This window comes from Neolamprologus brichardi, chromosome 11 (genome assembly GCF_056152115.1).
Source record: "Neolamprologus brichardi isolate AB-2024 chromosome 11, ASM5615211v1, whole genome shotgun sequence".
In the NCBI taxonomy this organism is placed as follows: domain Eukaryota; kingdom Metazoa; phylum Chordata; class Actinopteri; order Cichliformes; family Cichlidae; genus Neolamprologus; species Neolamprologus brichardi.
This window is the reverse complement of record NC_142114.1, coordinates 3,619,403-3,643,391: the sequence shown is the minus strand read 5'-3', so window position 1 is coordinate 3,643,391 and position 23,989 is coordinate 3,619,403. Positions and strand designations below refer to the sequence as shown.

At 45.7% G+C, this 23,989-nt stretch overlaps 2 protein-coding genes across 3 annotated transcripts; both read left to right on the top strand.

The window, feature by feature from the left end:
• Positions 1 to 207: 207 nt before the first annotated feature.
• gpn2 (GPN-loop GTPase 2) lies at positions 208 to 4,295 on the top strand. Its single transcript, XM_006795905.3, has 5 exons — positions 208 to 992; positions 1,150 to 1,306; positions 1,586 to 1,746; positions 3,189 to 3,319; positions 3,518 to 4,295. Exons 1-5 carry the CDS (start codon positions 573 to 575, stop codon positions 3,588 to 3,590), a joined length of 942 nt encoding a protein of 313 aa, XP_006795968.1. The 5' UTR covers positions 208 to 572; the 3' UTR covers positions 3,591 to 4,295.
• Positions 4,296 to 6,283: 1,988 nt separating this feature from the next.
• Positions 6,284 to 23,908, top strand: arid1aa (AT-rich interaction domain 1Aa). Of its 2 annotated transcripts, none has more exons than XM_006795907.3 (20): positions 6,284 to 7,511; positions 9,854 to 10,072; positions 10,161 to 10,760; positions 10,867 to 10,962; positions 12,600 to 12,840; positions 14,074 to 14,163; positions 14,249 to 14,419; positions 15,002 to 15,335; positions 15,478 to 15,623; positions 15,733 to 15,818; positions 15,936 to 16,145; positions 16,256 to 16,460; positions 16,639 to 16,774; positions 16,868 to 17,034; positions 17,122 to 17,332; positions 18,160 to 18,285; positions 18,933 to 19,026; positions 19,253 to 20,096; positions 20,256 to 20,386; positions 20,474 to 23,908. In XM_006795907.3, the coding sequence occupies exons 1-20, from the start codon at positions 6,597 to 6,599 to the stop codon at positions 22,328 to 22,330; spliced, it is 6,879 nt and encodes a 2,292-aa protein (XP_006795970.2). In that variant the 5' UTR covers positions 6,284 to 6,596; the 3' UTR covers positions 22,331 to 23,908. The 2 variants fall into 2 exon arrangements, with proteins under 2 accessions (XP_006795970.2, XP_006795969.2); XM_006795906.3 differs by having other exon boundaries at positions 16,621 to 16,774.
• Positions 23,909 to 23,989: the final 81 nt, after the last annotated feature.

The following is a 23,989-nucleotide window of genomic DNA, read 5'->3' as shown; positions in this document are numbered from 1 at the left end:
TCTCACACAAAATCTAGTTTTCCTATATTACCTATACACATGTGTATGAATTGTACCAAGCTATTAATGACGGAATAATGTGGTGTTTGAACAAGGATGAGATGATTTAGAAAAAAATGTAGTCTGAAATTAGTCCTGCACGTCGCGCCATGTTAACAACCGGCTTTTATTTTGACACGCCAGTTACGTAACTTGGATATACTTCCGAGTAGCGTTAGCATGTGTTAGCGACTTCCATACGCATGTAAATATAGCATCAGCAAACGGTAAATATCAGTCAGTATTGCTGTAATTTACAGTGAAAGTCAACATTATATTAAGGACCTGCACATATGTTTTGAGTAGACTTACGATTTATCGTACATAAACATTTAAATAGCTACTTTGTACAAGTCTTGTCTGACCGGAGTGGATGGCAGGTCCAGGTTTATTTAGTGTTTAATAAGTTTTTAATGTAGTTGGTGGAAGAAAAACTGAACTCTTGATACCAAATCCTGTGACCCTGCCAGCCAAAACCCCAGTTAGTACCCTGCACAGGACATCCTAGCACCATCTAATGCGAGTCTGGAGCCATGTCCAAGCAGACACAAGCGAAACCCTCCCTGCGTTTCGGTCAGGTGGTTATTGGGCCCCCGGGTTCGGGGAAAACCACCTACTGCCAAGGGATGCAAGAGTTTCTGACTCACCTGGGACGCAAGGTGGTGGTTGTGAACATGGATCCAGCCAATGAAGGGATACCTTATTCCTGTGCGGTAGATATCTCAGAGCTGGTGACTTTGGACGATGTCATGGAAGGTTTAAAGCTGGGGCCCAATGGTGGACTTCTCTACTGCATGGAATACGTGGAAGCAAATCTGGACTGGTTGGAGGAGAAGCTGAAACAGTACAGTGACTGCTACTTCTTGTTTGACTGTCCTGGACAGGTGGAGCTCTACACCCACCAGAACTCAGTGAAGAATATCTTCTCACAGCTGGCCAAGTGGAATTTCAGGGTGAGCTTCATCATTAGATAATTATTGTATGTCTGCTGAGCCTTCACAGCTCCTACCTTACCCATACAACCATCATGTAGACACAGCTTTAACGCAACAAGGTGAATTTATATTAACATCATAAGATGAATTTTAGGGCTGATGTCCTCTCTTTTAGCTCACAGCGGTGCACCTCGTGGACTCGCATTACTGTGCTGATCCAGCCAAGTTCATTTCAGTGCTGTGCACCTCGCTGTCTACGATGCTGCATGTCGAGCTTCCCCATGTCAACGTTCTCTCCAAGATGGACTTGATGGAGCAGTATGGCAAGCTGGGTGAGTTAATAAGGGTTTGCTTTAAACAGATTTTACAGGCTGTAGTCAGAGATTATCTGATGAATCACATTGATTTGTGCTGGATAAATGTTCTAAGACAGTGAGATTAAGACATCAAAGGTCTTTTTAGAAATCACATTTCTTTGTTTCCCTTCTAAGAAAGTAGGATGAAAGAAAAAAATATATACCGGCATTGATTGCCAGCTGAGTTGTTGAATTTCACAACTGGTTGCTTTTCATCATCATCCTTGGTAACATTTGTCTTGTACTCTTTTCCAGCCTTCAACCTTGACTTCTACACAGAGGTCATGGATCTGACCTATCTTCTCGATCACTTGGCTGCAGACCCCTTCTTTAAAAAATTCCGCCACCTAAATGAAAAGCTGGCAGAGGTCGTACAAGATTACAGCCTTGTGTCCTTTGTCCCTCTCAATGTACAGGTACCAGCGCTGCTTTTTGGTATCAATTGCAAAAGAAGAGCCAGTAATGTCTGTTTAACTCCCAATAAATTAGAATATGCTTTGGTGAATTAAATAAATAAAATAAGCTGCTTTCACACATGAAGTTCTGGCAGTTTGGGGAGAATCTAGTAGTGATAATTTCCACAGGTGTCCTTTCTCAGAGTCTCAGTCTGCTCAGATGTGCTTGCCTGCCTTATTCACACATGCCAACATCACATGGGATTTGCACTGGGGAGTTTGTTGGTTAAAGACCAGTGGAATGTTTAATACATTGCTCTAATGTTGAGTGACTAACAGGGGGGTGGCACTGTCGCCTCACAGCAAAAAGGCTCCTGGTTCCAACCTGACGGCCAGCTGGAGCCTTTCAGTGTGCAGTTTGCATGTTCTCTTTGTGCTCACGTGGGCTCTCTCTGGGTACTCCAGCTTCCTCCCACAGTCCAAAGATTGTCTGTCTCTGTGTCAGGGACTGGGGGCCTGTCTGGGATGTACCCCATCCAGTGATAGCTGGGATACGTGCCAGCCCTGACACAACCCTGAATTGGATTAGTGGTTAAGAGAGTGTGTGGATGGATGGATGGATGGGTTCAGTTTGTGTGGACCACTAACAGGTCTAGAGAGTACACATAAAAACAAATGCCATGTCTTGCCAGTGAACTCAACAAATTTTCATTGTTATTACTTAATTAATGTATCTGCGTCATGCTTCTGTGAGATGTTGAGTGCAAAACAAGAGTTCTTTACTTTCTTCTGAAGTAGTCATAAAGCATCCATACTGACCAGACGTCACGGTTCGTCTCCGTTAGCCCTTTAAGTATTTCTAAAAGTCACATGCCTCATATTTCATTGTTTGAACCGTTAAATCATAAATCGCTTTTAGCGTTTCAAATTGAAGGTTGGATCAATTTTGTGCAGATGGATTGGGGCAGAGGGCTGTCTGCACTCTGCACTCGTTCCCTGACATCGCTTCTTTATAAAGAGTGATTTGATCCTGTGTGTGCACAGAGACAGGAGTCTAGACCATGTGCCATCACTGCATGTGGCACCAGCAAGTTATACGTGAGGCAGGTTGGCACACATGCTTTGTACATGTTCTTAGTTTAAGCAGCCATTAGTTACCTTGGTTACCCACTTATGGTGCCTAAAGCAGCCAAAAATAAAAGAGCTTTCGACTTTGAGAAAGAGCTGCAAAGTGTTAGAGGTCAGCGAAGTTTGAGGATTTATTGCTTTGCATGTGCGTGCTGCTTATGTCATTATGTCAGCACTTTATAACACAAAGAAGAATCTGAAAAATCTGTGCTTACACATTTTCAAACAGGCTTTGTCATCCTCTTTCTAAAGTGAATCTCACTTGAGGGGATCAGTGGGTAGTTTCTCTTTGTGGGAAAGCCCCGGATCAAGCACTTCTCTTTTTCGGTTTCCAGGACAAAGAGAGCATGATTCAGGTCTTACGAGCAGTGGACAAGGCCAACGGCTACTGCTTTGGAGACCTGGAGGAGAGGAATCTGCAGGCCATGATGTCAGCTGCTGTGGGGGCAGACTTCCAGTTCAACTCGTATCCTTTCCTGATCGTCGTGGTGACTCACAGTGACTCATCTGGTTTGATGCCAAATATAAAGATTTACTGGAGGTGTCTGAAAAGCATAATAGTATCATAGTGTTTACAGTTTTACTGAGAGGATTTCTTATGCCAAGAAATAACAGCCGATCTATGTGTAGTTTGTCAGGTTTTCCTTAACATTTAACCAACCAGTACTCTCGGGGTGCAAGAGAGGTATGTTGAAACCAGTGGAAAGACTGTGGAAGAGGAAATGATGGAGCTGTAAATGGAAAAGCTCAAATAACAGGACGAAAGCGGTCACCCCTTCAGCAGCAGTATACGAAGGGGGTCCTGGGAACATCCATCTCACTTGGCCTGAATTCTTCTCAGCCTCTCTGCAGAAGCAGTGGAGACATGGGAACTAAATGTGGGTGCTGTAGATGCTTCACGGTCGCACCACACCTCACGAAAGAATCACAGTGATGAAGACTAAAGGGAGCAAATGTGTGGGCTGAGTAATCTTTTTTTTTTTTTGTAATGTTTTGTAGGCAAAAAAGAAATGTCTTCTTTACAAATGCATAAAAAATAAAGTCATTCAGTTTCATTTTTGTTTGAGTTTGATACATGCTTGGGAGCCCATGTTTTGCCTTGTTGCCCTGATACGATCGTCGAGCTGAAACAACAACGTGACTGCAATGAATATGGCCATTTATTCTTATTATGGGTGATAAAATGAAATGTTTTGTGTGAATAATGGCAGATGCACACAAACTGGAATGACGAGGAAGATGTCTGATAAAGCCTGCATGCATAAAAACATGACACGCAGTGGAATATAATCTCCAGAGCCTCAGCTGCCTCCTTACAGTTGCACGATTTTCTGCACAGTGAAAAGGGAAGTTTTGAGCAGTGTTTTAGGGTAAAGGAAAAGGTGGACAATCCTATAAACATTTGTAAGACAACTACATATTATCCAGAGATGATTCTTTTATGACAAAGACTGAAATGGTTCAATAAAGCCCTTAAGTAAGGCATCATAAGTAGTTGAGTCCTTGTATATATGGATCTGCTGTTTGACCAGCAGATGGCACATGTGCTCGCAAATGCTTCTCCCTGATCCACAAAAGTCTGCTCCAAGTCTTTCAACCAGCCGGAGCCGAAAAAATTAAGTCAGGCGGGGAGAGGAAGCCACATTAAATCTGTGTTTCTGCACAACTGGCCCTGTGTCTGGTCTCTGGGATGGAAGATCCTCTTGTCTTTCGAAATACAACTAAAACTTCTCCCTATTGACTGCCCCTGACTTTGCTGCCCTACTCCCAGTTCACTCCCCCCAGCTCAACATCCCACATTTAAAAAAATAAAAATAAAAATCGTAACCCTGCCAACTTAAAAAGGAGCCCATAGACGCTGGTTTTAACACGAGGGGCCTCGGTGTGCCAGCGCTTTCGTGCAAAGTTGGAAGTCAGACTGAAATAAAGCGTGATCCACTTTGAGAGCTCGCACTGGTGTGGGAAATCGCATTAACCCTGTGTGGTGTGACGTGGCTATGAAATTATATGTGTACAGTCCTTCCTGGCAAAGCTCTGTGTCTAAGTGTACGTGTTTGTGTGTGTGTGTGCATTAGGGGGTGTGTCAGGCAGAATGTTAAATTGTGTTTCGATGTTTGTACATGTGATCAAGTATGCCGTCTCAGTGGTACTTCCTGTGCCCCCCCCCCCCCCTTCTCTCTAAGCCCCCTAGAGGTAGATGCGTGTGTGTTTGTGTAAAAGAGAGAGAGAGAGATAGAGAGCAAGAGACAGTTTGCGTGTGTGTCGAGAGTGAGAACAGAAACCGAAAGGCAATGTCGTCCCATTTACAGCCCGATTCTGAACTGTAATCAATACACAGTCCGAACTATTAAATGCCTCGTAAACCGTCTAATAAATTCGCATTTAATTATTACTACCAAAAAAACAAAACCACAAAAACTCCCTCAGCCTCGCACACACTCTTTTCATTACCATCCTACCCCTGCTCAACACTGTGCGCAAACACCCTGTGTGCCAAAAAAACATGTCTGCTTCATTTGACTGAGCAGAGGACGAACGTTTTTCTAACTGTTTGGGAGACTTTGAAACTGTCCATGCATCCTCTCTCTGATAGATAAGGGCTGCCTGATTTTTTTCCCCCCCTTCCTCCCTCCTCTGAACGGTGTAGTTCAATGTTAGTGGGGTGAGAGAGGGAAGCTGGAGCCTGCGCGCCCATCCCCCCACACTCGGCAGAGAGTGTTTCTGCTGGAGTGAGAGACAGACAGAGAGGAGAGAGGGGGTGGTAGAAGAGAGCAGAGCAGAGCAAAGCAGGCAGGGGAGGGAATAAGGGAATGTGCATTGGTAGTCTCGTTTGCTGCAAGGCTTCCTCCTTCTGCTGTGGAAAAACCTGTGCGTGTGCTGCCTTTCTCGCCTAAATACCACTCAGAAACACTGTTCGGGGGGAACACAATAACGCCAAGTGCACAAAGGCGCATTTAAACGAGCTGAATGTTACAGCTTTTTGCTTTTAAAGTCTTAAAAATATAAGTGGGTGTGTGGAAGGCAGGCTAAATGAATGCAGTGCAAAGTTTGCAGCATTTATGTATCCTGCTGTGCGTAATAACGCCCTTTACGCGCGCAGCTGTGGCACCCACATATATGCAAATACTTGGACAAATTATATATTTTTTTACGCATTAATTAGTTTTCCCGGGTACTGATGAGTCCACGAAACCCTCAAACGTATTCACCAAGCCTACAGCCCGTGATCTATATACAGCCTCTTGATTGGCGGATGGTTTAAAGTGCATTGTTTATGAGTTTGGGCGACTCTCGTCGTGTGCAGAAAATATTCCACCTATGGTGGGGAGAAGGGAAAAAAGATAGAGAGACAACGTGAGGTTTTCTGAAGACAAAAAATCCAGTCCGCGTTGTGACAGCTCCGCTCCGCGTTTTGCGGCCATCTGTGCGGCTCAGTAAAATGGCTGTATCTAGCGGAGCCTCGTGTTGGTTGGGTTCGCTCCCTGCCTCTACCCGGGCTCAGTAACACAACTCCCACAACAATTTCTGTCGCTTTTTTTACGCATTGTATGGAGCCTCCATCATTTCTCTAACCCATTTACGGAACCGGAACCGGGAGGATGGAGGCCGGATTCGGTCCGGTATGAGGGGTGGGAATGCATCGGCAAAAGGATAAATGGTTCTAAACAATTATTTATATTCAATGCTAGCTTTTGATTGTGACTGACTCGCCGAGAGAGGGAGAGAGAGGTGGGGGGTATATCATGGCCGCTCAGGTCGCCAGCGCCGCCACTCTTAACACTAGTCCGCCGTCCGAACTCAAAAAGCCGGATCGAGACGCCAAGGACGAGTCGGGTCCGGGAGAGAAGCAGCCAGACAAAAAGCAACCGGGCTTGGACGGCGGATCGCCGGGAAGGGGGGATCTGCAGGACGGGGCCGACGGTGGAAATGTAGGGGGAGGAGGAGAACCTGAGATGAAGAACGGGAATGGGAACCCGCCCAGGGCTAACAATAATACCCAGAATGACTCTGTCGGACCGGAGGGAAACAACCACCCCGGTTTGGTGCATCACCACGGCGCGGCTTTTCCTCCACCTTCGTACGGATACAGTCAGCACTACGGTCGGGCCCCTTTTCATCAACATGGCGGACAACAAAGCCCTGGCATGGCAGCTGCTGCGGGTCCGGTCGTGCAGTCGAGCAACATGATGGACCCTTATCAACATAATTCACACGACCATGGCTTTTCAAACCACCAGTTCAACAATTATAACCCATTCCCGAACAGGACTCCGTATCCCAGCCAAGCGTACGCCATGAACTCCCCTCGCAGCGCCCAGGCACCGACAGCTGGGGGGCAACCAGCTAAGCAGCAGCCACCAGCGGGAGGACCCACGGCAATGGCTGGATCTTACAGTAATCAGAGATATAACATTGGAAACCCTCAACCTACATCCACACCGACACTCAACAAGCTCCTAACCTCCCCCAGCTCAACGCGGGGATATCCAAACTATCCGTCTAGCGACTATAGTAGCCAAGAAGGAGCTAGCAAGGGACCAGCAGACATGGGCAGTAGCGGTCAGTATGGAGGGAGCAATCCGGCTTGGCAACAAAGGAGCCATCACCCATCGCCTATGAGCCCTGGAAGTGCTGGGCAGCCGTTAGCAAGAACCCAGGTAAAAGCCATTTTAACAGGAACAAGGCACGAGCTTTAGCACGTCTCCTTCCCTTCTCCTAGCTAGTTCACAACGTAGCAGGCCAGCCATTGTCTGATACTAGTTCGCAAAGACTCTAAAATGGCTGCCTCTTGTGTGTAATTTTTTTCTTTTCACTACACCATTAAATAAGAGTTGTTTTAACGTATTTATAAAGCTGGCTAGCAACAAAAAAGCGTCGCTCGAGGCGGATATAAGTTGTTGAAACGATGTAAAGGACGGTTCGGGGGAAGCCAAGAAGGCCCGACTTTGAAAAGGGGGCGAAATAGTCGCTGAAGAGCAACGGTTCGTTTTTTCTCTCATAGCTTTGCTTCTCCTTTTACGTGCTGAATTTACAATGAATTTTTGCTGCGAACACATCCGTGTGATGGTGCACAGCTACAGTAACGTGTTCTTATACGTGTGAGTTTGTGGCGGTTGCTCGTACCTTCGTGTTTGTGTTGTTTTCTTGTGCGATAAACTGTATTTCGGTGGCCATGACGGAAGGAATGCGTTTCGTGTCGAGCGAGTCTCGCACAGTTGGTTAAAATGGCTCATGTTGGTCTTGTTTAAATTGCGTAAATATCACAGTTTGCTCGCTGGGGAAAGGTTAAACTGTTAGTTTGGGTCATATATTGATTAAAAAAGAATTTCCCCGTGCTGAAAAGCCGCTCGGCTTCCCCGCATGCACGCCGCCTGTAAACAATCATCCCTGCTTTTTATGAGCGACTTGAATGCAGTCAGCAGATTGCAGTTTGCACTGGGATTTGAATTGTGGAGGTAAAATCCTACTGTCAAAGCCAGGAGATAGTTGGTCTTGGGTTGACATGCTAGCTGAAATCTGATTGGCTCCTCATCCGCTGCTCATGGCCATTTATAATTACATGTGATGCAAGGCAACAGTTGCTGATAAGAGCACATAGCATTAACTCATCACAGGGTCACCAGAGATTTTATTTTTTTGCTGCTTCTCCTCTAAGCTCCACTTCTTACTTGCAAAAAAAATCCACTGTTGGAGCAGCTCGCACCTGAATGATGTGTGGATTTGTAGTTTTGCTCCCATCATTTGCTAATATTGACCAAAAATGCGAAATGTGTTGCTGTGGGCTCTGGGTGCAGCTTGTTACACCAAAAAGGGGTGCAAGTAGTTTGTTTTAGTGTTTGAATGTAATTCAGACACTATTAACACAGTAAAGTTCACATCATGGATAAATGGGCTCTTATTTACTGATATACCATATTTGTTTAAAATTCTCGAGTTAATGCAATAAACACATGGCTATTTTTTGGTTGTTTTGTTTAATACACACAGTAGAATAAAAGACAAATTTGAGCTTTCCCCACGAGGATGTGTGTGTGAATGTGTGTGTATGCGCTCTCTTTGCTGCTGTGTCTGGCTTGCCACACAAGTTTAACTGCAGAAAATTTCCCCCCAATCCTCCCCCGAAGCCAATCAGAAGGCAGTCCACCATCTCTCACCCGCCAAGGGAGTTTCCTCTCTGTCTTATGCAGATTAGCCATGTGCTACTCTTATTCACTTGATTATCTTGGATGTGCAAAGGGTCACATAAAGCTTTTTATTTTTGTTTGTTATTTGGACAGAGGAGTTGCCATTGAGTTGAGGATGCTCTTGTCGGCAAGGTGCGCTTGTGGGGATTCACCCAAAGTAGCTCATGGGTCTACATTTATTTGTTTAAGCAGATCATCTTGGGGTGCTTAATTTTTATCATGTGACACAGTTTTGAGTAAAGATCCAGAATGTGACCTGTGTTTCCAGCTTTTTTTTAAAAAACTGAATGTGCCAGGTTATAGACTATGTACAACTATACACAGTTTTTACTCTCCACAGCTGTTGTGAAGTTACTTCCTTCATTTCTTGTGTCATTCATCCAGAGCCAAACTGCCTTCAATGAAGGGTGGAAGGGGGGCTACTTGGAACAGACTCAAAACAGGAGCACAGCTGGGATATGTTTAAGATTGGGCAGACTGCCCTCCATTCGAAAGTATATATATTCTGTTGACTTCCGAAACTATGGCAAAGTGAGGTGAAAAAAAATCAGGGTAATGACCGTGGGAAATAAGGTGGGGAGAAAAACACAGCTCGCCTGTTTGCTGGAGTTTCTTTTTCTTTTCTTTTTTTTCTTTTCAGGTAGGGAAATGTAAGACACTGCAGTCAAGTATTTTACAGCTGTAATAGTACAATTATCTGTGTGAGGACGCTTGCTTGAAACTTGTAGGATTTGATGACTTGATTTCCTGTGTTGTGCTGTTATCATCTGATTTTTTTAACTTTCTTTTTTGCTCTCTGTTCTTGCCACGTCCAGCCTCCTGGTGCCATGGACCCGATGGGAAAAATGAGGGGTCAGCCATATGGAACAAGCGGCCCATACAGTCAGCAGTCACAGCAAGGGCCTTCAGCAGGTCCACAACCAGGGCCTGGTTACCCTGGACAGGGTTATGCCCCGCCAGGTCCCCAGAGATATCCAGTGGGAATGCAAGGCCGGACCTCTGGAGGCATGGGGGCCATGCCGTATGGTCCACAGGTATTATTTTTCATTCTGAATCTTCAGTTTTATCTCTCATTACTGTTGGTGTGTTTGAGGCTTTAGTGTGTTTGTATATTCTGTTTAGATGGGATCTTATGGCCAGCAGGGAGCAGGAGGCTATGGCTCTCAGGGCCAGGCACCCTATTATGGCCAACCAAGCCAGGCTCCTCACCCAAGTCAGCAACAAACCCCATATTCACAGCCTCCACCTGGACAACCCGGCGGCCAGTCACCATACCCAGGTCAACCCCATCCTCCTCAGACTTCTACTCCACACACCCAGGGAGGGCCACCTTATCAGCAGCCCCACATGCCCCCACAGTCCCAGGGGCCACTGCCAGGCCCATCCCAAGGGCCCCCACAGTCACAGCCCCCTTATTCTCAACCTTCAGCCCCACAGTCTGGCCAGTCTCCCTACGCCCAGCAGCAGGGTCCTCCCAGTCAGGCCCAGCAGCAGCCCAACTCCCAGTCTAACCCTGGACCGCAAGGCCAGTCCAGCTACCCAGGATCAATACAGGGGCCCCAGCAGCCACCCTCACAGCAACAGCAATCACAGTCTCATCCACAGCAGCCACCAGGACACAGCCAGCACCCACAAGGGCAGCCTGCAGGTTACGCCCAGAACCCTCAACAGCAGCAAGCACAACAGTCACCTTATCAGCGCTTTCCTCCTCCTCCTCCGCAGGTACCAATCTCAGTCTTGGCTCATATTCATCTTGGTTAATGAGTTTTCTCTATGTGGTTCTGTATCTCTGGCAGTATACTTAAGCGCACGTTCTTTTGTTTATCAGGAGGTATCCCAGGACTCATTTCAGTCCAATGCGCCTCCATCCACTCAGCCTAAATCTGGTCCAGAGGACGGTCAAGGCCGCCCCTCCAGCCTTCCGGTCAGTTATGCTTCTTATAACACCGCCGGGGCATTGCTTTTTCACAGTTTTCCATCAGATATTTTTTCTTGCAGCTTTATTATATTCATCATGCTAGTTTTCAAAAACACGGCAGTTTATGGCACATTACATTTAAAATTCATTTCGTATAATTGATGATAATGTAAAAATTTTCTTTGCTGTGGCTGCTGCGCGTGCTGCTGTTCTTCAGTTGTTGAGACACAGCTCCATGGCTGATGCTTTTTGGAAAAGGGTGCTGTGCAAATGAGACGAGAAATCTGACAATCGAGCACTTGCGCAGATGAAATGGCTGAACCGAGACAATTCGAAAACATGTTTTCAGTCTGCTTCCATGCGTATTCTGTTTTTGTTTGGGCTGTGAAGGCAAATGGACCAAACCCTCTGTTTTTTTTTTTGTTTTTTTTTTTTTAGTGCGAATTCAAAAGTTATGTAAGAAAAAAACACCTGTGATGGTTCTTGAACTGTTAAGACCGCTTTCTAATCGATGCATTTCCATCTAAAACTGAAAACATTTCAGTACTGGACCTTTTTTTTGCGTGCAGTCCTCTTCTTTGCACACGATCGATTTCCAGCCTATAGTAACAACCTCTGGATGGTATTCCCGTTATTTCTTTTGAGCTCTTTTGTGCAACCAGAGAGCATTAAAGTGCACACTGACCTGCTGCCATTCAGCAGAATTTGATTTACCTTTGCGAGCCCTGATGATGCAGGATGACGTCACCTAAACGATGCAGTGAGTGAGTTACCAGTCTGAAAGACTTGATGTTATGCAGACTTGTCCTGTGTTAAAAACAAAAACAAAAAAACTGTGTGAATACGAACGTGACTGTAACTAAAATGCAGCTCTCCCGTCATCTGTCCGGATCAAACTTCCAGGTTTGTAAATTCCCTTCATCTGAACTGAATCTTGGCTGTTTGTTTGTGTATTGAAATCACATGGCAGAGCTGGCGCTGCACGCTGACTCGGCTTGCATCCTACAAACCTTGGTAACCATGACAACCCCCAGCACTAATGCACACTCACTTTTTCTTTGAAAAAGATAAATAAGGACAAAGGCCTCTGGGTGTGTGTATTTGTATCTCTGCCACTCATGTCTTAACAGCAGAAGGATGAAATTGCAGCATCCTGATACTACAGCTAATGTACGAAGTAAACATTACAATACTGTAAACCAGAGGCTCCGTTGACTTGGCTTAAATAAGCATAGGGACACACATTGGATAACAATTAAACATGCTTGCAGGACGCAATGAAAATATTAGCGTAAAGAGAAATCACTTCAGTTCTTTATCAGCATTTAATCTAGTCTAAGCTTGCAGAGTGTCTTGCAGACCCATTGCACTCATTCGCCTCTATTCGCCTTAGTGCTCTTATTAAATTTTTGTGGGTTGTTTTGATTCTTTTTAGGACGCTGTTTTAGGCCGGATGTGGCGGTATTTTGCCCATGTATGCTATAGAAAGTTGAGAGGAATCAAGAGAAAGGAGCATCTGTGTCAAAATGCACAAACTGTCATATTTTTTATTCATTTTTTTTGCCCTGCTAAATTTTCCTGTCTCTCTGCAGTGCAGTTCTTTTACTCCTTGTTCTTTCTTTTCTCCCTGTATGTGTTCTCAGGACCTGTCGGGGTCCATCGATGACCTGCCTACCGGTACAGAGGGCGCCCTGAGTCCCGGCGTGAGCACGTCAGGGGTGTCGAGCAGCCAGGGCGAGCAGAGCAACCCTGCTCAGTCGCCCTTCTCTCCTCACACATCCCCACACCTGCCAGGCATCCGAGGGCCTTCGCCTTCCCCGGCCGGTTCCCCTGCCAGCGCCAGCACATCCCGCACAGGACCGCTGTCACCTGCCAACATGCCAGGTGGGCCTTCACAGTGAAATTGGGCATATGATTATTAGCGGGCTTCTTACATGTCTGATCGTGACAGCGATGCCAGATTACTGACCAGTGCTGCTTAAATTATTAGAGAAGCTGTTGGTTTTTGCATATTTTTGGGAGATTACGTTTACCTTTTTGGTGAATTTTGTTTGAAACCCTCTTTGCCATTTTTGGAAATGTTTCCCAAGCCTCACTGAAGCTATATGTCCTATATTTGGACCCGACAGTAAAAGGAAACATTATCGATGGCCTGCAATTGCACATTTCCTCAAAACTCAGCCTGCTGTGTTTAGCTTCCTCGGGCACCTCAGGGTCTTTGCTGCACACTAAAATATTAGTTTTGTTTGGTTGTTCACAAAGCATAAATATGTGTGTGTGTTTGGCATGGTCTACAAATTTAGAATTGTGCACCTTCTAAAGTTTAGCCTGTAAATATGCTCTCTGCTGTTCTGCGAGGGCTGATTTTTGACTCGGAGTTTGACAAATTTTTCTGCTGAAAGTGTAAAGTTTTTCTCACCCCTGTTAAGAGTCTGAATGGATTTATAACCTCAGAACTAGAATAGAATAGAATTCAACTTTATTGTCGTTGCACAGGTACAGGGCAACGAAATGCAGTTTGCATCCATCCAGAAGTGCTTTAGCCGTGATATAGATATATTACAATATATATTAGCAATAATATAGAAATGTAAGTATATTACAGAAATGGGTCTATTATGGTATGTTATAATGTACACGGTATGAAGTATGTTATGAATATTCTATAACTATAAGTATGTACAGGCTGTAGTGAGTACAAGCTATGAACAGGATATAAATATGAAATTAAAAAAAACTATACAGAAATCTGAGATATACAGTTATACAGAAATGTGAACTATGCAAGTTATAAACAGATCAGAAGGCTTTTCTGGGCCCATAATGGGCAACGAGCAGTGTAGAATCTTGAAGCAGTGGGAGACATTTTTGTATTCTGTGGTTCGACCCAAATACATCAATGTTATTTTCCCTTACTGTCCAGTTCTGAATCTCTGTGTGGTGGAAGAGGTGTTAATGCCATTTTTAAGAATGTCTAGTAGTGCAAAAGAGTTTTATAGTTTTATGTGTCTTTAAGAATAGAAATCACCCTTTGTCCTCAAATTGGAATAAACATAGCAACTACTCGTTGCTCCTTCCCTGAGCTCTCACCAATTTAACTTAATTATTACTGTTTAGGGACCCAAATGCCTCCCAGACCATCAAGTGTGCAGTCAGATGGGAGCCTACACCCTACAATGAGCCAGTCTCCTATGGCCCAGGACAGAGGTATGTTGCCATCTGAAGTCTGCTTTGAGATTAACATGTCGAGTGTTTGCCGTGGCATCTGAGCCTTTGTTTTTGTCTCTTTTAGGGTTTATGCAGAGAAACCCTCAGATGCCCCCTTATGGCTCCCCCCAATCAGCCTCTGCACTGTCACCACGCCAGTCCTCTGGGGGACAGATGCACCCTGGGATGGGCCCATATCAGCAGAACAACTCCATGGGAGGCTACGGGCAGCAGGGAGGACAATATGGCCCTCAAGGTTTAAACTTTTGGATTGGGTTATCTTTAAGAGGCTGTTTTTTGTTGTTGTTGTTTTTTTTTAATTCTTTGAAATACTGCTAAGACAACTGTCTTCTAAAAATTGATTATATTAAGCCTAAATATTGCTTAATAAAGGCTTTCCACTCCATTTACAACCTGTCTAAAAAGTTTGCTGTTTACAATGTATCAGAAAATCTTTAGGAATATATCTCCCTGCCTCATATGAATACCATGCTATCGCTGGTCCCTCCCTCTGACTGTGTTGCAGCTATTTATAGCTGTGAAGCAGAGAGTCAGCTGACGTAGCAGAGCCTCCTGTCAGTAGAGCTGAAACTGTGACAAAGGCTTGTTGCTCAGGCTGCATAGTGCTCTCTCTCTCTCTCTCTCTCTCTCTCTGTACTAGCAGTCTGTAAGGAAAAGTCTGCCTCACGCACTCTTTAACAAAAGACTACTTTGAATTATAAAAACCAAGAAACTTCTGGGTGCTGCAGTGAGACTTGTTTTTTCAGAGTTCTGTTCAGTTGCAACCATGTGATTTACTTGAACCTTTTTTTTTTCCATCTTATCATTCCCATCTTAGGTTATCCTCGGCAACCTAGCTATGGCAACATGCCTAATGCCAGCTACCCTGGGACTGGCATGGGCTCAATAAATCCCATGGCAAGCCAGGGTGGAGGTCCTCCATATGCTGGCATGCCTCCAGGAAGGATGCCTCCTAATCAAATGGGGGCACGGCCCTATGGCCCCAACATGGGTCCCAATATGGGGCCTAGCATGGGTCCAAACATGCCTCCCAACATGGGCAATATGCCCCCCCAGGTGAGCTCAGGAATGTGTCCTCCACCAGGAATGAACAGAAAGCCCCCGGATCCCTCAGCCATGCAACACCCTGCCACAAACTCCATGCACAACAGGTTGGTCACCAGTGGATCCTCAACTACCTGCATTTATTCACCAGGCACAAGTCTGCTGGTTATCACTCATGTCTAAATATTAAGTAGCTGCACAGTGCCTCATCCCACTTGCACATAAGATGACATATTTCTCTCTCTCCAGGATGTCTGGGTACCCCAATATGTCTCCAGGCATGATGGGCTCTGGCCCGCCTTACGGCCCTCCAATGAACAATATGCCTGGAATGATGAACACTCCAGGTGGATCACCCTACCCTATGGGGCCAAACATGGCCAATAACACAAGTGGTAAGTTGTACTGGCGTAACCTCATAACTTAATGTTGTTCTTTTTTTCCTGTTTGTTTTCTCTTACGTGGATGCTTCACAGCTAATTCATTCCCCACCATTGTTTCTAGGCATGGCCTCTAGTCCAGAAATGAACAATAAGATGAATAACAAGGTAGAAGGGAGTGTGACGCCCAAGCCAGAATCCAAATCAAAGGTAACCCCTCTATTAAATATAATTACTATTTTTACAAGTCTTTTAAAATCTGTGCACCTCACCTCATGTCCTTTGTCATTTTGAAAATTGGTTTCTTCCTCCTCTCACACTAAACAGAAGTCCAACTCTTCCACCACAACCAGTGAAAAGATAACGCATCTGTACGACTTAGGACCAGAGCCAGAGAGGAAGATGTGGGTGGACCGTTATTTGGCCTTTATTGAAGAGAAGGCTATGGGCATGACCAACCTGCCTGCTGTAGGGCGCAAACCTCTCGACCTCTTTCGGCTGTACATGTCTGTTAAAGAGATCGGAGGCATGATGCAGGTTAATATGGAAGTTTTAAACAACATGAATCCCAGAGTAAATGTTTTGCTTTGTCTTTGTTGAATCCTTTCCTCATATCCCTGTATTTTGTGTATGTGTGTGTACCTCAGGTGAATAAGAATAAGAAATGGCGTGATCTGGCCACTTCCTTGAATGTGGGTACATCCAGCAGTGCTGCTAGTTCTTTAAAGAAACAGTACATCCAGTGTCTGTATGCCTTTGAGTGCAAAATTGAGCGTGGTGAAGACCCCCCACCTGAGATCTTTTCAGACAACAAAAAGAACCAAGCTGCTAAGGTCCAGCCGCCCTCTCCAGGTGAGAGCTGTGCTCATGTAACCTTTTCTGATGAGCGTGCCTTTTCAATAATCAACCCCTTTGAACTTTAAAACTGACAAAAATGCCCGACTTGCTCTTTTGCAGTGTTATTAAAGCCATGTACTATATCTATCTGTTCCTCTCTTATTTCAAACTGAAGCGTCCCTCTGCTCCACAGCTGGGTCAGGCTCTCTGCAGGGTCCTCAGACTCCTCAGTCGACCAGCAGCTCCATGGCTGAGGGGGGAGACTTAAAACCCCCTACTCCGGCCTCGACTCCTCATGCCCAAATGCCCCCCATGCCGCCCGGGTCCAGGTGACTCTCGTTTAAGATTTTAACTGAAGAATCTTTTCTTTCAAGAGTCATTAACATTAATTATACTAATCCTTCCTTTTGCCTCTTTCCTAGGAGCGTTAACCTGCAGGACCCCTTCTCTGACGGAAGCGATCCTGCATTTCCCCGGAAGAACATGACGCCCAACTCCAACTATCAGTCTGGCATGAACACGCCTGACATGCAAGGTCGAATGGGCCCGTACGAACCAAACAAAGACCCCTTTAGTAACATCCGGAAAGGTGGGAACACTGAATGGTGTTGTTAATGTCAGCTAATTAACCAGTTACACATTTCTAAATGCTTTGTAACTCTAAATATATTTCCAGTTGGGGAGCAGTTTCTACCTGCTAACCAGGGTCCCAACAGCGGGATGGGTGATCAATCACAGCAGCCGCCGCAACAACAACAACCGCCACCACAACAACCGCAACAGCAGCAGCAGCAACCTCCATTCAACAGGGGACCGCCTGGGGCCATGGGCACAATGCCAATGGGGCCCAGACAGCAGTATCCTTATGGACCAGGCTACGACAGGAGGTAAGGCAGAATTTTAATGGTCCTTCAACACAGCTGGTAAAAACAAGTACTTTCATGATTAATCAAACCACAAATGTCCCCATTCACCTCAAAGAAATTGTCTAATGACTGAGTCGAATATATTTGATATTTAAGAAGCTGGCTGGCTTCTTACACACTTAATTAAGCTCTTAGGTTATTTTAATGCTGCCGTTGATTCACATGTTTATATGGTGACAAGAATGAAATGTATCCCTAAAACAAGTGTAATACGAGTAAACGCGAGAAGAAAGGTGGCGTTGTACAGTCTCCACGGGCAATCCTTTTCCCCACGATTGTATTATTTTTTTGAATTTTTTATTTTAAATTAGTGATACTGCACACTTGCATGGTGGGACCAATATTTTTTATTTGTGCAGTAGCTACTTTGACAGTGACAGTAGTAGTTCATGTTCTGCCTGGAGAAACATTTTAGCGCTAATGTGGGTTTACAGGTGTCATAACCTATTGTAGTAACAGCAAAACACTTTCCACCAGCAGTGTCTCACTTTCCTTCCCTGGGACGTTTCCTGGTTTGTTAGTTCTTGTATGTGGAGTACTGGCATTTTTGGATTACAGTGTTCCGTCTGAGCCTTTTTTAGTTGCTGTTGTCACTTTTGTTACCATTTTCCTATCAAACTGGATGTTTAAAGTAGGCTATTCAAGATATACTTCCTCACTGTTAGCAGTCATACACTGAGAGCCACTTATAAATTGTCTTGACCTTGTGCTTTGTAACATTTCCTTTTTTCTTTTCTTTTTTGGATGATCTAGCATAATCTCTACGTGTATTGTTCCACTTTTCCCAGGTCGGAGCAAGGAATGGGCCCCGAAGGCAACATGGGATCTGGTGTTCCTCAGCCAAACCCGATGATGCCTGCCAACGCCGACACGGGGATGTATTCGCCAAATCGCTTCCCACCGCAGCAGCCACGGTCAGTTCACAAAGCACTTCGTGGCTGGCAGCCTTTTAGATTTTGAAACTACTGTCAATTGGAAGTCATTCTTCATATATAACAAATCTGCTGTTTTAGTAAAACTTGAATAACCTTCAACTCTTCAGTCTCGTTACAAAGCCAGTCACAGTGTCATGAGACACTGTATTTTGATGTAATGATCGCTTCATTAATATAATTTTTTTTCATCTTTGAGTAAATATTCACTTGGCATTTACTGCTCTTTAGTTTAAGCTTTAACCTGTGTGAATATGAATGTTATACAGTTGCATTGATTTAAATGTATTTTGTCTTAATCCAACACAAATTCTCTGCTGGCTGGTATTTTTCACCAAGTAGTGAGCCATGCAGTTAACAAACACATGCTTGACATAATAATACAGTAAATGTTTTATAGAAAGATGGATCACGTTGAAGCACCAAAGAGGAGTATAAAGGATATTAAGTATAATGTAATTCACTGTGACACGGCTATGAGGAATCTACAGCTAAATGCCCTTCGGGTGTGCATTCATCGACGTATGCTGATAGATATCAGTGAGGCTTGTTGTAACTTGGTGAGAGATGCATAAGATTTTCATGGTCAAACTGAACAGGCATTTGTTTTTTTATTTTTATTTTTGCAGGCATGATTCCTATGGTAATCAGTATCCTGGACAGGGAACGCCCCCTACTGGCTCTTACCCAAATCAGCAGCCTGGAATGTACACACAGCAACCGGTAAATGATCCATCTGCACTACACCAACTCCCAGTGTTCTTAGTGTGTGTAGGTCAAACAATGTGAAGGTTATAACTTTTACTTGTGTATTTATTTATTTTTTGTCCTTGATGGAGCTCCTGTCATTTTTTTTTTTACATTTGTGTGAATGACTTGATTCTTTTTGCAGTTTGCTGTAAATGGCAAATGATAAATGTGTCTGTCTGCACTTTTGTATTTTCTGTAGAGTTACAAGCGTCCAGGGGAAGGCGGTTACCCACCATCAAAACGTCACGAGTCTGACTACAGTGGACCCTTCCCTGGCGGACAGCAGCCACCGCAGCAACCGCAACAGCAAGGAGGCGCCTCTGCACCCTCTTCAGGACAGCAGGAGCCATACAATCAGTACAGCAGCAGCGGGCCCTACCCTGGCGCCGATCGCCGTCCACCCGGCCCCAGCAGTCAGTTCCCGTTTCCCTTTGGTCGTGAACGGATGCAGGGGACAACTGGGCCCAATTCGCAACCTAACATGCCCCCTCAGATGATGCAGTCAGGCCCTCCTGAGGGTCCTCAGGGAGGCATGTGGCAGGGACCTCGAGATATGAACTATCAGAACTACCCCAGCCGACAGGGTGGCCCTGGGGGTCCTCCACAGGGACCCGGTTACCCCGGCATGAACCGGGCAGAGGAGATGATGCCGTCAGAACAACGCATGAACCACGATGGCCAGTGGGGGGGTCAGATGGGCCCTCGGCAGCCTCCTTACGGTCCAGCCGGGCCTGGCACACCTATGCCTCGCTCTGTACAGTCCAACTACCAGCCCCCTCAGGGGGTGCAGAACCACATTCCACAGGTGCCGAGCCCAGCATCCATGCCCCGCCCCATAGAGAGCAGGACATCGCCTAGCAAGTCTCCCTTTATGCATGGAATGAAGATGCAGAAGGCTGGTCCCCCAGTGCCTGCATCCCACATAGTGCCCCCTCCAGTGCAGTCACCTCTAATAAGGCGAGACATGCCTTTTCCGCCAGGCTCTGTAGAAGCTACCCTCCCTGTCCTGAAGCCACGTCGAAGACTCACCATGAAAGATATTGGTATGAAAGGAAATTCTAGAACTTAAAAGCAGCTTTTTACCCTTTATTGTTCACAGTACTGTTTAATACTGCAGCTGTCCTCAGCTGTAAGTTATTGATCAGAGAGTAGTGGTATTCATTAATTTATTTTTTTTTTTCTCCTTGATTTTTCTCTTTTAGGAACCCCAGAGGCCTGGAGAGTTATGATGTCATTAAAGTCCGGTTTATTGGCTGAAAGCACGTGGGCCTTAGATACTATCAATATACTTCTCTATGACGACAATAGTATTTCCACCTTCGATCTCAACACGGTGAGATTCAGTATTGAGCCCTAATAATGTTTGTAGCAGTTTGCATGGTGATCATTTCTAATATTTTTCTTTATATTGTTTCTTCAGTTGCCTGGTCTATTAGAGTTGGTGGTTGAGTATTTCCGACGCTGCCTCATTGAAATCTTTGGCATCCTGCGGGAGTATGAGGTCGGCGACCCTGGCCAGAGAACACTACTTGATCCTGAGACCTTGAAACGAGACTGGAATGGCACAGAGGAAGAGGAACCACGGGTGGATGATATGGAACAAGAGGATGAAGATGACGATGAAGAGGAGGAACGAGAAACGGAGGGGTCATCTCATGTCAAAGAGGAGGAAGATCAAAAGCAGTGCTCTCAAGGTCAGGACGAGAAGAGCAAGGGTTCATCGTCTGAGCAGACGGGCTCGTTGCACACCCCAACTTCCCACGAGAGACCCAAGCAGGCGAGCAAGTTTGACAAGTTTCCCCTGAAGTTGGTACGAAAGAAAGACCCATTTGCCGCAGCCCAGGCAAATAATCATGGCAAAATTCAAGAGTTTGACAGTGGCTTACTTCACTGGAGCGCAGGAGGGGGAGACTCAACAGAACACATCCAGACCCACTTTGAGCCACGAAAAGACTTCTTGGAACCACGCGAACGAATACCCGTGCCACCGGTTTTACTAAGGCGGAGAGTCCTAGAAGAAGAGATACGGGAAAATGGTTTGCCTGCCGAGGAGGAGAGAAGGAAGCCTCAAGACGAAGAAGAAATGCCAAAAGAGACCTCCTCTTCAGAAAGATCAGCAGTCTCAGAGAAGCCCAGCTCCTTGCTTGGCAGCGAGGAGGAGAGGAAGACAGATTGTGACTCCAAGACGGTTGAGAAAGGCTCGAAAAGTCATCTAGAGAATAATAGACCCATTCCCTCCTCTGGCAGTTTCTTTACCCAGCAGGCACAGCAGAACGGCACCATCCTGGAGGACGAGCCTCACAGTAAGGATGAGGGTCCGCTCGTTGCACTGACTACCTGGCAGGATTCTTTAGCCCGGCGCTGCATTTGCGTCTCAAATATTGTCCGCAGCCTCTCCTTCGTTCCAGGCAATGACCACGAGATGTCCAAGCATTCGGGACTGCTGCTTATACTGGGCCGACTAATCCTGCTCCACCACCGGCACCCGGAGCGCAAACAGGCCCCGCTCACCTACGAAAAGGACGAGGATTCGGATGAGGGCGTGGGCCAAAGGGACGAATGGTGGTGGGACTGCTTGGAGCTGCTGAGGGAGAACACACTGGTCACTTTGGCAAATATTTCAGGCCAGCTGGACCTCTCCATCTACTCCGAAAGCATCTGCTTGCCTCTGTTGGACGGCCTCCTTCACTGGGCTGTGTGCCCCTCAGCAGAAGCCCAGGACCCTTTCCCCACTCTGGGACCCCACGGTTCTTTGTCACCTCAGAGACTTGTCCTGGAAACGCTCAGTAAACTAAGCATCCAAGACAACAATGTGGACCTCATCTTGGCCACTCCACCATTCAGTCGGTTGGAGAAGCTTTACGGGAACCTGGTGCGGCTAATTGGAGACAGGAAGGTCGCGGTCTGTAGGGAGATGGCCGTAGTTCTACTAGCCAACCTGGCCCAGGGTGACACTCTGGCAGCCCGAGCAATCGCTGTTCAGAAGGGCAGCGTGGGCAACCTGCTGGGCTTTCTGGAGGACAGTCTGGCGGCCACACAGCTGCAACAGAGCCAGAGCTCTCTGCTACACCTACAAGGGATGCCCTTTGAACCCACGAGCCCGGACATGATGCGGCGAGCAGCCCGGGCCCTGCACGCCTTAGCTAAGGTGGAGGAGAACCACTCAGAGTTCACACTACACGAGTCCCGACTCCTCGACCTTTCAGTGTCTCCCCTCATGAACTCGCTGGTTTCTCATGTTATCTGTGATGTACTCTTTCTGATCGGCCAGTCATGACAGCTGGAGGGAGCCGTGGCTCCACTTCTCGGGGGTTTTGTCCCCAGTGCCCCTCCTTCCTGGTAACCTTGGCTTATGTGTGTGTAACAGGGCAAAGAAAGTTCAAGTGACTGTCTGTATTTTAATTTATGAAAATCCTTCAGATTCCATTTTCCGTGCCTCCCCATCCTGGGCCAGCCTCACTCGAGGAGACGGAGGGGCAGGGCGGGGGTTAATCACGGAGCGGTGGTGGATCTACAAATCGGAGAGATGCCGACAAAGTGACACTACTTGCGAAGCAAATGCCCACTGGATGACACAGAGCAAAGCACCACGGTTGGGAGACTGTGCTGCACTCGGGTGGGGCGGGCAGGGGGGGAAAGTACTTTTTAATAAATAATAAATAGCTGAAAAAACAAAAACTGTAACCAAAGTTGCTGTCTCGTTTACAGTGAGTTTGGGAGACACAGTGTGCCCTAGCTCTCCCCTCGAGGGCACAATGAGTCTGTGACTGGTTGATGTTCAGAGGTGAAGCAGACTGATTAAGTGGCCTACTGGTTATAGTTGCTGTAGTTGGATTCTCACCAGTCAGCCCGACAGTAGACAAAGTGCTGTCAATAGACACCTTCACCGGGGAGGCCTGTGCAGTGTGCAGTAGATTGTAGGACATTTTCTGTACCGTACTGCTCTTGAGTGTAAGCATTCTGTAACACACGTTTCCACACAGAAGCTGGCGATGCAGCTCCTCAAGAGTTTCGAGGTCAATTTAGTTTGGTGTTAAAACAGAAAATGGCTTTCTTCCCCAAAGTATCAAGAACCTACAACACCCTTACCTCCTCTTATCCCTTGATTGTATGAATACCCTTATGAAAAGAAATCACCTCTTAGGACTGGTTTTCAACTTCAGATACAGCTTTGCTGTGGTGTATATATAATGTTGTACATTATACTTCCTTTCTGTGTCTGTCTCTCTCGCTCTCTCTCTCTGTGTCACTATTCTCACACTTGTTTATTGGCGCGGGACGGAGGCTGACGCGAGTTTGGTCCGTGACCTTCGGTCCTCTCCGATAAGACCCACATCTCTGGTCTCTCCACAGCTCCGTAGTATGGCAGACATGGCTCAGACCTGTTATCTCCTGGTACAATGAAAATAAACTAGATGAAGAACACGTTTGACAAATTTTCTCCAGTCATGGATTCTGCATATTTGTATTTCAGACTATGTAGCTAAGACATCGTGTAAATTCCTCCCTTTCCCTTTTTTGGCTCAATGAATATCATTTATTCAGTATGAAATCTTTATACTATATGTTCCACGTGGTAAGAATAAATGTACATTAAATCTTCGTAAGCTGTTTGATGGTTTTGTTCTTTTGCAATAACGACCTTCTTTTGGGGGGGGAAATGAATGAATTCACAAAGCACTGTTTAGAGATGCTCTTTAAACCACATGTCCAAGATTACCTGTTCAATAAATGCTTCACTTATATTTAAAGACTCCTAAAACTCCTTAAAAAGGTGTTACAACATGAATGTCAAACTCACTTTACATACACACAGCTCACTTTTATCTGAAGTGGGGAAGATGAGTAAAACATTTTGTCAGATTATAGATTTTTACTAAACATTTTGTCCCTGGGATATCTTAATATGAGATTAAGACGTCACATCTCAGTTTTT